The sequence below is a fragment of the Hypanus sabinus genome, chromosome 13 (assembly GCF_030144855.1).
Source record: "Hypanus sabinus isolate sHypSab1 chromosome 13, sHypSab1.hap1, whole genome shotgun sequence".
Classification (NCBI taxonomy): Eukaryota; Metazoa; Chordata; class Chondrichthyes; order Myliobatiformes; family Dasyatidae; genus Hypanus; species Hypanus sabinus.
Window position 1 is genome coordinate 58,437,033 of NC_082718.1, and position 12,403 is coordinate 58,449,435.

General features: G+C 42.0%; 1 protein-coding gene across 7 annotated transcripts in view; it reads right to left on the bottom strand.

Moving 5' to 3' along the window:
* LOC132403894 (branched-chain-amino-acid aminotransferase, cytosolic-like) overlaps positions 1-12,403 on the bottom strand; it is a 227,456-nt gene that overhangs the window by 28,589 nt on the left and 186,464 nt on the right. For all 7 annotated transcript variants that reach the window (XM_059987696.1, XM_059987699.1, XM_059987703.1 and 4 more), the window contains one exon: positions 9,088-9,230. In XM_059987696.1, the coding sequence (XP_059843679.1) occupies positions 9,088-9,230 (143 nt within the window). The remainder of the gene's footprint in view (positions 1-9,087; positions 9,231-12,403) is intronic.

Sequence of the window (12,403 nt, forward strand, 5' to 3'; positions counted from 1 at the left end):
TTAGAAGGAAAAAACATGAGGGGCTTAGAAATCTCAGAGCATTGTAGAAGAAGCAGAAATGCAGATCTGCACTCTTTCTTCTACTCTCACTTATCTCCTTCCAGTTGTATCTCCTCTAACTTTGAATAACAAGCCACAAGACCATAAGTCATAGGAGCAGAATTAGGCCATTCTGGTCCACCAGTTCACCATTCCAACATGATTTATTTTCCTGCCCAACCTCATTCTCCTGCCTCTCCCTGTAACCTTTGACCCCCTTACTAATCACAAATCATCAACTTTCTATTTAAATATACTCAATGATTTGGCTTCCACAGCAATCTTTGACAATGTATTCCACAGATTCATCATCCTCTGGCTGAATGAATACTTCAGGATCTCTGTTCTAAAGGAATGTCCTTCTACTCTGAGGCTGTGCCCTCTAGTCCTAGACTGAAAACACCTCCTGCATGCCCACTCCATCTAAGCCTTTTTCAATATTCATTAGGTTTCAATAAAATCCCCCATCATTCTTCAAAACTCTGGTACAGGATCACAGACATCAAATGCTCTTCATTGATTAACCCTTTCATTCATGGAATTATTCCCTTCCCCAGTTTGTATCAGTGTCAGCCTTTCCATTTGGTTCCGCCTTATCACATACATTCCCATTCCTCTCTACACCACTCCCACTCCTCTGTAATGTAAAGCACACCTGGTATCGAACCTTTCTTAGGAAGGAAGGTCATCAAGCTGAACTACTGACTCTGTTTCATTTTCCACAGACTCTGCCTGGCCTGCTGAGTATTTCTAGCATTTCCAATTTTTTTTCAAACAGGTCTGTACATTTCAAACGTTCGAAAGCAGTGACAAGAATTTTGAGCAAAGTTACCAGCAGGATTCAATGGGTTGAACAGCATCTGTGATGGGAGAGAAACTATTGATGCTTCGGGTGGCATGACATGATTGCCTGTGCCATCAGTTTTGGAACAATGCATAGTAAAAGAGGACACTGTGTGAGTTCAGACGCAGCTAGCTGAATTTTGGATGTTCAAAGCTTTACGGAGGTGGGAGGGCAGCCCGCACACAGGAATAGAGACAAGAGACTGCAGATGCTGGAATTTGCAGCAACATGCAGGATGCTGGAGGAACTCAGAGGGTTAGTTAGTGCCTTTGGAGGATAATGAACAGTCAATGCTTTGCGTTGAGACTCTTCATCTGACTGCATGAGGGGAAGATAGCTAGTATAAAGAGGTAAAGGAAAGGGGTGCGACAAGAGCCAACAAGTGATAGGTGGACCCAGGTAAGGACAGATTAGGAGGCAGTGGGAATGGTAACAGAGGTTGGGAGGTGATAGGTGAGGAGAGCTCCAGATGATGGAATCTGATGGGAAAAGAAGGTGGATTATGGAGTCAAATGAAGGAGGTGGTAGGGCTGGAAAGAACAGTGGGGGGAGACTACCCAATGGGAGGAGTGTGTGGGTGGAGGAGGAAAAAGAAACAGGGTGATGAGGGGTTGGGGTGAGCATAGGAAGATATGGGTAGATCAGGAGGAGAGGTGAAAGGGGATAGTAGGGGAGCAGTTTTCCTGAAACAGGAAAATTCAATATTCACAGGAATAGTCCAGTCTATATGCAAAAAAACCATGAAGAGGGGGTTTAGCAGCATATAAGCTGGAGTAGTGATGATAAAGGCCAGAATTATACGATCTTTGGCCTTGAAGATGAAGTGAAAGATTAAAATACAAGCAGTAATTCACTCTGCATATGTTCATCATTTACCTTTTCTTAAATATTTGGAGGTCGACCATAATTCTTCCTTCTAATGGCTCAGCTGAGGATATACATGGTTGAAGAATTGTCCCAGAGTGTGCTTCATGAATGAGTTTGCTGGGTTAGACATCTTGCAGGATGGCTGCTTAAAATATGCAGATACTTCAAGGATTATTTCATAGAAAACTTTTGTGGCACAAAGGGACATTAGATAGTGTAAAGTGCTGTACTAAGTGATGGGTTAGATAACGTGTTCCTCTGTGAAACAAAATAACACTCCAAGTCCACTCAGGCTTCAATTAAAATGCATTGAACTTCAACTGGGCAATGGGCAGGGAACATAGCTGTCTGCCGTGTGTGTGTGTGTGTGTGTGTGTGTGTGTGTGTGTGTGTGTGTGTGTGTGTGTGTGTGTGTGTGTGTGTGTGTGTGTGTGTGTGTGTGTGTGTGTGTGAGAGAGAGAGAGAGAGAGAGAGTACATACACGAATTGACGAGCTGACTGTCCTTTTAATGGACAATACCAAGCAGATCCAAACAGCTACACATTAGCAACAACTTGTCTTTAAGTTGTGCTTTTAATGTAATAAAGCATCCCAAAGTCTTTTACAGGAAGCTTACAGACACTAACAAAGACTTAATCAGAGAAGTTCCTTTTATCATCTTAAAAGGGGGCATTTTAAATGATTTAATGAGGGGTTTCTGAGAATGGAACGGCGAAGGTTCCATTCGGAATAATCAGCAGAGAGTCAGAGTGTGGATGGAGAGAGGGAGCTCGGTGAGCAACAGTGAATACTTGGCTGAGAACTTTAATTACACAGAACGTAAGATAGTACAGCACAGGAACAGGCCCTTCACCACACAATAGTGTTCTGAACTAATTAAGCTAATGATGCCTAATTAAACTAATCACTTCTGCCTGCACAATGGTCAATATCCTTTCATTTTCTGCATATTCATGTCCCTGTCAAAGAGCCTCTAAAGCACCTCGACCATGTCTGCCTCCACCATCCTGGCAGCATGCTTCAGCCACCAGGCACATGTTCTTTGAACTTTCCTCCTCTTGCCTTAAAGGCTCGACTTTCAATATTAGACCATTCCCCCGGGGAAAAAATGTCAGCTATCTACTCTACCTATGCCTCTCAGAAGCTTCCCTCAGTCTCCCCTCAGCCTCCGCTGCTCCAGAGTAAACAACCCAAGTTGTCCAACCTCTCCTTATAGCACATGTCCTCTGCACTAAACAGCAGCTTGGTAAATCACTTCTGCACCCTCTCCAAAGTCTCTAAATCCTTCCTATAATGAGGTAACCAGAAATGAATGCAATACTCCAGATGTGGCCTAAAGCTTAAAGGTAACTTCCTTAGTCTTGAGTTTCGTCCTCGAGGAATAAAAGCAAGTACAGTCGGCCCTCCTTACCCGCCAGGGATTGGTTCCGGTACCCCTCGCCGATACCAAAAAACGCGCATGCTCAAGTCCCTTATTCAACCTGTCTCAATGTGGTAGACCTTAGCACCCAGCGGAACCCCAGACCTTATTTAACCTGTCTCAGTGCGGTGGACATTAGGACCCGGCGGCAGAGGTCTGAATCCGCTGTGTTTCTGTTCACGAAAATAATCACGATCACGATTGAAAATAAAATGGAAATAATAAAGCAATGGGAAAGAGGTGAAACTCCATCGGTCATTGGAAAAGCGTTAGGCTACGTCGGTCAACAATCAGAACAATTTCAAAGGATAAAGTGAGAAAGGCTGTGCCCCAATGAAAGCTACGATTATTACTAAGCAACACAGTGGTTTATCATTGGGTTTTGGGGTTTTAGGGTTTTCATCCTCCACATCAACCCGGCACGGCGGAGAGCCCACTCGGGAGCGGTCTGTCGCTGGATCAAACTCGGGAACTTCCCAATCCCGGCACTGAAACATATGTTCTCAAGTGTTTTATATGCATTGAAAGGTAAAATATATACTATATACTAAGACAAATGTTTGGCTAACTGACGCTAAATGATACCGGATGTACCTGTTCTGACTTACTTAGTAAAAGAACTTCCGATTTTTTTCGATCCCAATCCACGATAACCCAAGCACATCCTCCCGTATACTTTCAATCATCTCTAGATTACTTATAATTCCTAATACAATGTAAATGCTATGTAAAATAGTTGTTATACTGCATTGTTTAGGGAATAATTATAAGAAAAAAAAGTCTGTACATGCTTGAACAAGTGCTGGAAGACCACTTCCGGGTTTTTGTGATTCGCGGTTGGTTTAATTCGTGCATGCAGAATTCGCGGATAAGGAGGGCTGACTGTATGCCGTAAAATGCCTTTCTCCCACCCTTATCAACTTGTGCGGCCACTGTCAGGGAATTATGAACATGGACCATCAAGGTCCCTCAGTACATCAATTCTGATGCCTTCAGAGATATGGACTGATGTCAAGAGGACTACAACAATGTGGAATGTGCCTTGGTATCAAAAATGATAGGCAGAAGAAATGTGGTGAACAACAATTACTGACGGCTGAAGATGGGAGTCAGCCCAGGGCAGCATGGAACGGTCAAGGTAAATGTGAATCTGTGTCTACCCAACCCCATATACTCTAATGCTGTGCTTCTTAAAAGTCCACCAATCCACACAATGCCCTTTATCTATTCTGATGTTTGTAAGCTCAATAAATTCTAACATACTCTCCGGGTTATGGCTGGGTTCTGTTTCTCTGAACTGCTTATGACCTAGACAGTTTGCATGTCAGAAGTACAGTCCAGGTTCCAATCAGCAGAAGATGCCTGCAGTACTGCAGCAGTGAAGTTGAATGAAGTTATCCCCTCTGGTTCAAGAGCCTAGTGGTTGAGGGGAAATAACTGTTCCTGAACCTGGTGGGGTGGGTCCTAAAGCTCCTGCGCTTTCCTCCTGATTGCAGTAGTGAGAAGAGAGAATGGCCTGGATGGTGGGGGTCATTGATGCTGAATGTTGCTTTCCTACAACTGTGCTAGGTGTATTTGTGCTCAGTGGTGGGCAGGGCTGGGCTGTATCCACTACATTTTTTAGGATTTTCCATTCAAGGACATTGGTGCTCCCATACCAGGTCATGGTGCAACCAGTCAATATACTCTCCACCATACATCTATAGAAGTTTGTCATTCACAGTAGAAACAAAGAAACACAATAGAATCAATGGAAGATTACACACGAAGATGGACAAACAACCATCGTACATGTTATCCACGCTGGTTCAGGAGTCTGATGGTTGAGGGGTAATAACTGGTCCTGAACCTGGTGGTGTGGGAATTAAGGCTCCTGTACCTCCTTCCTGATGGTAGCATTGAGAAGATGCACCAAACTGTTTCACCTCCCCCTTACAATACACCTCAACTCACAGTTAGCAGCACCACTTACTCATCTTAAGGCAAACCCAATTTCTTCCTCTGTTTCATTGCTATTTGTGGAGAATTAATGGACAATGATCACCAGCCATTCTTATCACATTACAACATAGGCTGTTCCTCAAAATAAGTAGCTCATTGGCTGCGAAGTGCTTTGGGACAGTATAACAGGTGCTATAGGAATGCATGCTGTTATGGTGATAAGAGTAATAAGTGACTTCAGGCATGCTACAGGAGAAATGTAGAGTAAGCTGTCACATGCTACCCTTGAATGATTCCTACCAGCTAATTTCTAAGAGTTCTTTCTTTCCTGCATTGATGAAACAATTCTCACACATTGTTAATTAAGCTGTAGTAAGTAGTCTGCTAACAGACAGAGCGTAGCATTAAACTCTGCATTACTGTAACTAGTACAGTTTTCCACTGTGAGGTAATTACACATGTATCTTGCATCCCTTATCAATTCCAACTTTCTGTAAAACCTTTGCTGCCAGATTAGGGAATATGTTACTGTGTCCAGCTGGGGAAGATCAAGCAGGTTTTATTAAAGGCACCATCACAAGAGAAAGATTAAAAGAGAACAGTTAATTTTATAATGAAATGGAGAGAAACAATGCAACCTGCCCCCTTTACACTTCATGGGATTAAATTGGCTTTTATTTACCTTCTGATACTTTAGCCTTGGGAACTGAATTCATGAATATACTGCTTCTCAGGAAATGGACTCACCACAACCAAAAAATGGCAAAGGAATGGGGATATTAAGTGAACAACCTCTTTATGAGGAAATCAGGCAAACCTCCCCTTCACTACTTAAAACTCTGCTTTATATCTTAAATGCCCTCTAGCTTCTCTTACTTATCAACATTTTTCTTTACAGCATTCTGTTGTTTTGTGCTCATCATTGTATTTATTGTTTTTATTTATAATTTACTGATTACACAGTGGGCTTCATGTGATCAAGTACCTTCATTGCACCCTAGTGTACGTGCCCCATCACAGCAGGGTATGAGGACCACCTGCTACCAGTGTGATGGGTTCTAGCGTACAAAGTCAGCTTAGACAGACTGGTCAGCTCAGATCTTAAGTGAGATCTAAGGGCCCCAAAAGCAGTTCTGCAAAGCTTTGTGGAGAACAAGGAGCATGACAAGGGACAAAAGAAGTCATGGTCATCTACTTCAACCAAGGAAGACCCCAGCTACGAAGATTACTTATACCACTATACCTGGGCTTCTGAGGTCGACAAGTGGAACTGCCCCAGTGCAACAGTTGTCCCACTTTACAGACAGTCCCTCGCAGATTTCTTGGTGCAGCTCACATATCTAACTGCATAAATCTAACTGTCATCATCAATTGCAATGGACAACCAACCAACGACAATAAGTTAATTTGCTTTGATCTGAGCTTACGGTTACATTACCACAGGACATCGAGTGATACTGGGTGGATGAAGCTGAGGCTCACATAAGCCATGCAGTAACTTAATAGGAAGACACATCCTTTCATCTGTTTATTGATTCTTGGAATCTGATGCTGCTGGAAAAGGGCATCAGTTTTTGCCCATCCCTACTTATACAAACATCCATGAACATCCCCATATCTGATATCACAGAAGTAGGTCATTGATAAAGTGATTGAATAAGGTTGTGGCTAGGACACTTCTCCAAGGAACTCTTGCAGAAATGTCCACAAACTGGGAAGATTGACTTTGGAGATGACAACCCATTCCCTCTGTGTAAGGTATGACACCAATGACCCTATCTTTGCTTTGATGCCACACTAGGTCAAATGCTGCCCTAATGTCAAAGGCAACCGCTCCTGTCTCATCTCCAGGATTGGGCTCTCTAATCCACGTTTGGACCATGGCCATGATGAGATCTGGAGCCAAGTGGTTCCAGTGAATGTAAACTGGGCATTGGTGAACCGGCTGTTGCTATGTACCACATCTTCTCCGAGGATTGTCACCTTGTCGTGGTGGAGAGGGTTGAGATCTCCTGAGATCCTGAGAGTGATGCCACCTGGAGCTTAGCTCCCAGTAGGGTCAACTGTGTCGGTAAGGTCAAGGGGTAATGCAGACAAAGGACTATCTAAACAAGTCCTCAGCAGCGGATCTGGCAGATGGTGGAACACCACTATGGCAGTGAAGGCAGCAGAAGGCTGCAGCAGTGAAGGGTCCCCAGTCTTCTTGCCATTGGACCTTGACCCTGATCTGCCTGCCTGTCCATCAGCCTCCCCATGTTAAACAAAGTCATGCACAGGTGTTCTCCACTAAGGGATAATAACCCCTTAGGCGAGCAACATACTTAAATTACCACACTAGAACTAGGCACCACATGGTAGCATTCATAACGACAATGTCCAGCGCTGTGCTGTTGGTAAGGAGTAGACTGATTGGGCAATAATTACCCTGAATTAATTTCTTCTGTTAGGATGTGCACTGATTATCAATGGGGGGGAACTTTCCAAATTGTCAGGCAGATGCCAGTATTACAACGGTACGAGAACAGCTTGGCCAGAGATCCAGATAGTTCACATTACAGCTGGGACGTTGCCTGGTTTCATAAGCCTTTGTTGTACGGAGTTAGAGTAGCTAGGGTGAAAGCAGCAATGACCTTACTGAGCAGCACAGAAAATGATGGAGGTGTCTGTCAGCATCTATGGAGGGAACTGGACAGCCAACGTTTCAGGTCGAGACCCCTCCTCTGGTTGGAGATAGAAACAGGCAGTGCTGGATTGAAAGACAGAGATCTCCAGGAGGAGATGAGGTCAGTGATGATATGATGGTCTGATGATTACTGACAGCAGCCTGATTATTACTAGAAGGACCCTAGTCCAGCCATCACTAAGAAGAGATGGCCAAGGTACATTTTCCACTTTAATATATGTACAATACCAATATATTTATAAAGTTTATTTGGTAGATAAGAAAAACCGACAATCCCCTTATTTTCCCATTATATCAGAGACCCTACAGCCATTAAGTCTGTGCTGGATCTCAGAAAAATCCTATTCCCTATTTATCTTCCTGTAACCTATGTTCTTTCATATATCCATTTACATTCTCTTGATTCTCCTAACACCCACCCACTGATTAACCCACCAGTGGAAGTTAGAGATGTGGAGGAAACCAGAATGCTCAGAAGAAACTCACAGGGTCACAGGGAGAACGTACATACTCTACCCAGACGTTAATATGAAACACCGCTCTGCTATGCAATGAAAACACAAAACGCACTATCCAGTGAAAAGCAGGGCAATTCTCCTGTGCTTAATGAATTGTATTTACTCAAGAACATTCACCAACATTTACTTTCTGGTTATTGTTGTTTTCTGGACCTTGCTTTGTGCAAATATGTTCCTGCATTTCCCACATTACAATAGGGATCTCACATCAAAATGATTTTATTGGTGATGGAACACATTATGACACAACAGTGACACACAAAATGGTGGAGGAACTCAATAGGTGAGACAGCATCCATTGAAATGATTCAGGCCAAGACCCTTCATCAGAACTGAAGAGGGGTCTCTGCTCCAAATGACGACTGTCTATTGATTTCCATTGATGCTGCCTGACATGCCGAGCTCCTCCAGCATTTTGTCTGTGTTGCTCTTGATTTCCAGCATCTGCAGAACCACTAGAGCTTATGACACAATAGACAGACTTTTCCATTAAGATGCAGTTAGATAGATTCTTGCACAGGAGAATTAAGAGTTATAGGGGCAAAGAAAGTAGCTGAAACAGAGTCCACGATCTTACTGAATCAGCCATGGTCTTACTGAATGGCGGAGCAGTTTCAAAGGGCCAGATGGCTCCTGCTCCCATTTCTGATGTTCTGTGGATATCCTGATCCTCTGAAAGGTGCTATAAAAATGGAATTCTTACAATGGACACTCAGCTGCTTAATTAAAAAACACAAAGATAAAGAGTGAAGCACAGTTTTTGCATCACCATACCTCCATGCTCGTTTATCCAATAAAGAAAGAGATTCATCGTTCCTGCTTCAGTTATCCTCTCATCATTTCCATACAGCCACAACACCTGGTGACATCCCACTTTCTTGGCTTCTGACTGTGCGTAAAATGAACCTCCATAATTTCTAAAACAAACAAAGAAGAAGGAGTTACAACCAGGCTTTGTTTTCTAAAGTTGTTGTCTGATTACTGGGCGGCACAGTGGATACAGCCTCTATCGCACAGCACCAGGGACACGAGTTCAATTTGTAATGTTCTCCCTGTGGGTTCTCCAGTTTCCTCCCACATCCTAAAGTCTCGCAGGTTGGCAGGTTAGTTGGTTACTGTAAATTGCTGCTAGTGTGATGGTGAGTGGTAGAATGTGAGAGGAGCAGATGGGAAAGTGGTGTGAATAAAATGGGATTAGTGAAAGTGGATGATGGATGAAACAAAGGGCCTATTTCTCCAATGTCTAGATCAAATGTTGTGTTCCAATAAGATGACCGCAGGTTGAAGCAGCTGCTACTTATGGGGGAAGCTAGGGATATCAGGGTCCAAAGTCTGTGAATTCACGAGACCGCTGGAGGATGGAGATGGAAAATAGCCTGTTCTGCAGTTACAGGACTGTATATGTTCATGGGTGGGAGGGAGGAATGGAGTTTGGTTTGCTTGGTTTGGTCTGCTTTGTTGTTTCATTGTTGTTCTCCTAAACATTGTTGGCACCACAAAGTGGGGGCTGCCCACTTGGATATGTTGATTGTTAACGCAAATGGCACCTTACACTGTGCATGTACTATACATGTGATAAATAAATCTGAAAAGGAATATGAATCAGATTCCTCTTGCTAAGTTCAGGCGCAGTGTGTGGGAAACGGTTAGGTAAAGCAACCATGAAAGGACAATGGTGGTCGCCTATTTAGCAGACCCAGTGCAGAGAGGACAACACATCCACCTGGATATCACCCTCATCTGTCAGTCTTTCAAGCAGGACACAGTCCATCCAGCCCTCTTATCCCCTCAACATTACACTGAGTTTGGTCACTGTCTGTGTTTGTACCAGAGCCGCGTTCTCCGTTTTTGCATTCTGGCCTCGCATCAACCATTCTCTCCCCCTCCATCTCTGTAGTACTGCTTGTTGACTATCACACATCTACTTCCTCCCTGACTGTGCCAGTAATCTCTCCTGCCGACTTAGAATCTACATTTAAATAGCTGCTATTGCAATGACTGTTATACATTTAGATTCTGCTGCAGTAAGAAAACCTAACTTGGATTCGGTACCACGTGTACCTAATTTAGTGGCCACCAAGTGTACGTCAGGTTTAATATCACTGGCATATGTCATGAAATTTTTTGTATGCAGAAATACATTTTGGCTTATTGAGGTTTTCTCTTTCAAGTCCCATTTTTTCTAACTTTTTTTTAAACCTTCTATGACTGATGTAATTTTTAAAGACTGGGATAGACTGGGTATTAATTGCTTCCAGGATTTATTTGTTGTAGGAAGTCTCTTTTCATTTGAGCAGTTGTCAGTTAAATATAGCTTACCAAAAACCCACTTTTTCCGATATTTACAAATTAGAGACTTCCTGCGATCTCAATTACAGTACATACATTTCCTAAAAGTCCTGTTAAGAATTTATTAGATGTAATTTTAAATTTGAAACCTTTTCATAATGGATCAATATCTAATATTTACGGTATGTTTTTGGGAATGAGAAATGTTCCTTTAGACAAAATTAAAATCTCTGGAAACAAGATTTACAGACTTCAATTTCTGAGTAAACTTGGAATGAAATTTTTAAATTGGTTGATACCTCATCGTTGTGTGCCCGTCACTCCCTCCTGCAATTTAAAGTGGTCCATAGGGCCCACATGACTAAAGATAAGCTGTCTCATTTTTATTCAGATATATCTCCCTATTGTGACAGATGTAACAATGGAGAGGCTTCATTAATTCATATGTTCTGGACATGTCCAAGTCTTGAAAAATACTGGAAGGAAGTATTTCAAACTTTGTCTGTACTTTTTAAAGTAAATTTTAAACCAAACCCTTTGACTGCCTTATTCGGTATTGTTGAAGGAAAAGATACTACCTTGGAGACACCTGATCTGCACAGTTTGGCTTTTATTTCTTTTACAGCTGGGAGGGCATTGTTGCTTAGGTGGAAGGATGTTGCTCCACCTACTCATGCTCAATGGCTAAGCGATGTTATGTCATGTTTAAGTTTAGAGAAGATTTGTTGTTCAATTTCTGAATCAAGATAAGACTTTCTAACATTGTGGGGACCTTTTTTGAATTATTTTCAAAAATTTTGATTTGTTATTAAGTACAGATGTTTTACTACATGATAAGGATTTTTTTCCTTTTTTCTTTCTTTACCAAACGGCTTGGTAGTGGAATTAGATTTTTTTTGTATAATAGAATTATTACTTTTCAATATTATGATTCAACTTAATTTACATGATATGGGGTAATGAGACTATAAGTGTGATTCAAATATATTGTAATTGATATGATATATATCCTCCTGTACTGGGTATTCTTTTTTGTAAGAAATCAATAAAAATATTGAAAAAGAAAGGAAAGAAATACATAATAATAAAAAACATACAAATAACAAATATATTCTAAAAAAGTAATTAAATTAAATAAGTAGTGCAAAAAGAGTAAAATTGTTCAGGATGTGTACATGGTGTTTATTGTCCATTCAGAAATCTGATGCCAGAGGGGTAGGGTAGAAGCTGTTCCTAAAACGTCAAGTCTTCTGCTGTTGTAGCCCATCCACTTCAAGGCTCAAAGTGTTGTGTGTTCAGAGATGCTCTTCTGCACACCACTGTTGTAATGTGTGGTTATTGAAGTTACTGTCACCTTCCTGTCAGCTTGAACCAGTGTGGCCATTTTCCTCTGACCTTTCATTAACAAGGCATTCTCCACCCAGGGAGCTACCGCTCACTGGATTTTTTCCTGTTGTTTTTTGCACTGTTCTCTGTAAACTCTAGAGACTATTGTGCATGAAAATTTCAGAGCTCATCAGTTTCTGAGATATTCATACCACCCTATCTGGCACCAACGAATGGCCAAAGTCACGTAGATCACATTTCTTCCCCATCCTGATATTTGATCCCATAACAACAACCTCTAGACCGTGTCTGCATGCTTTTATGCATTGAGTTTCAGCCACATGATTACTGATTAGATACTTGCATGAATGAGCTGGTGTATGGTATACCTAATAAAGTGGCCACCTCACTCTGTCATTAACATGTCAAGCCTTTTACTAGTACCTCTCTAAAAACTGAATATTACTTTGAAATG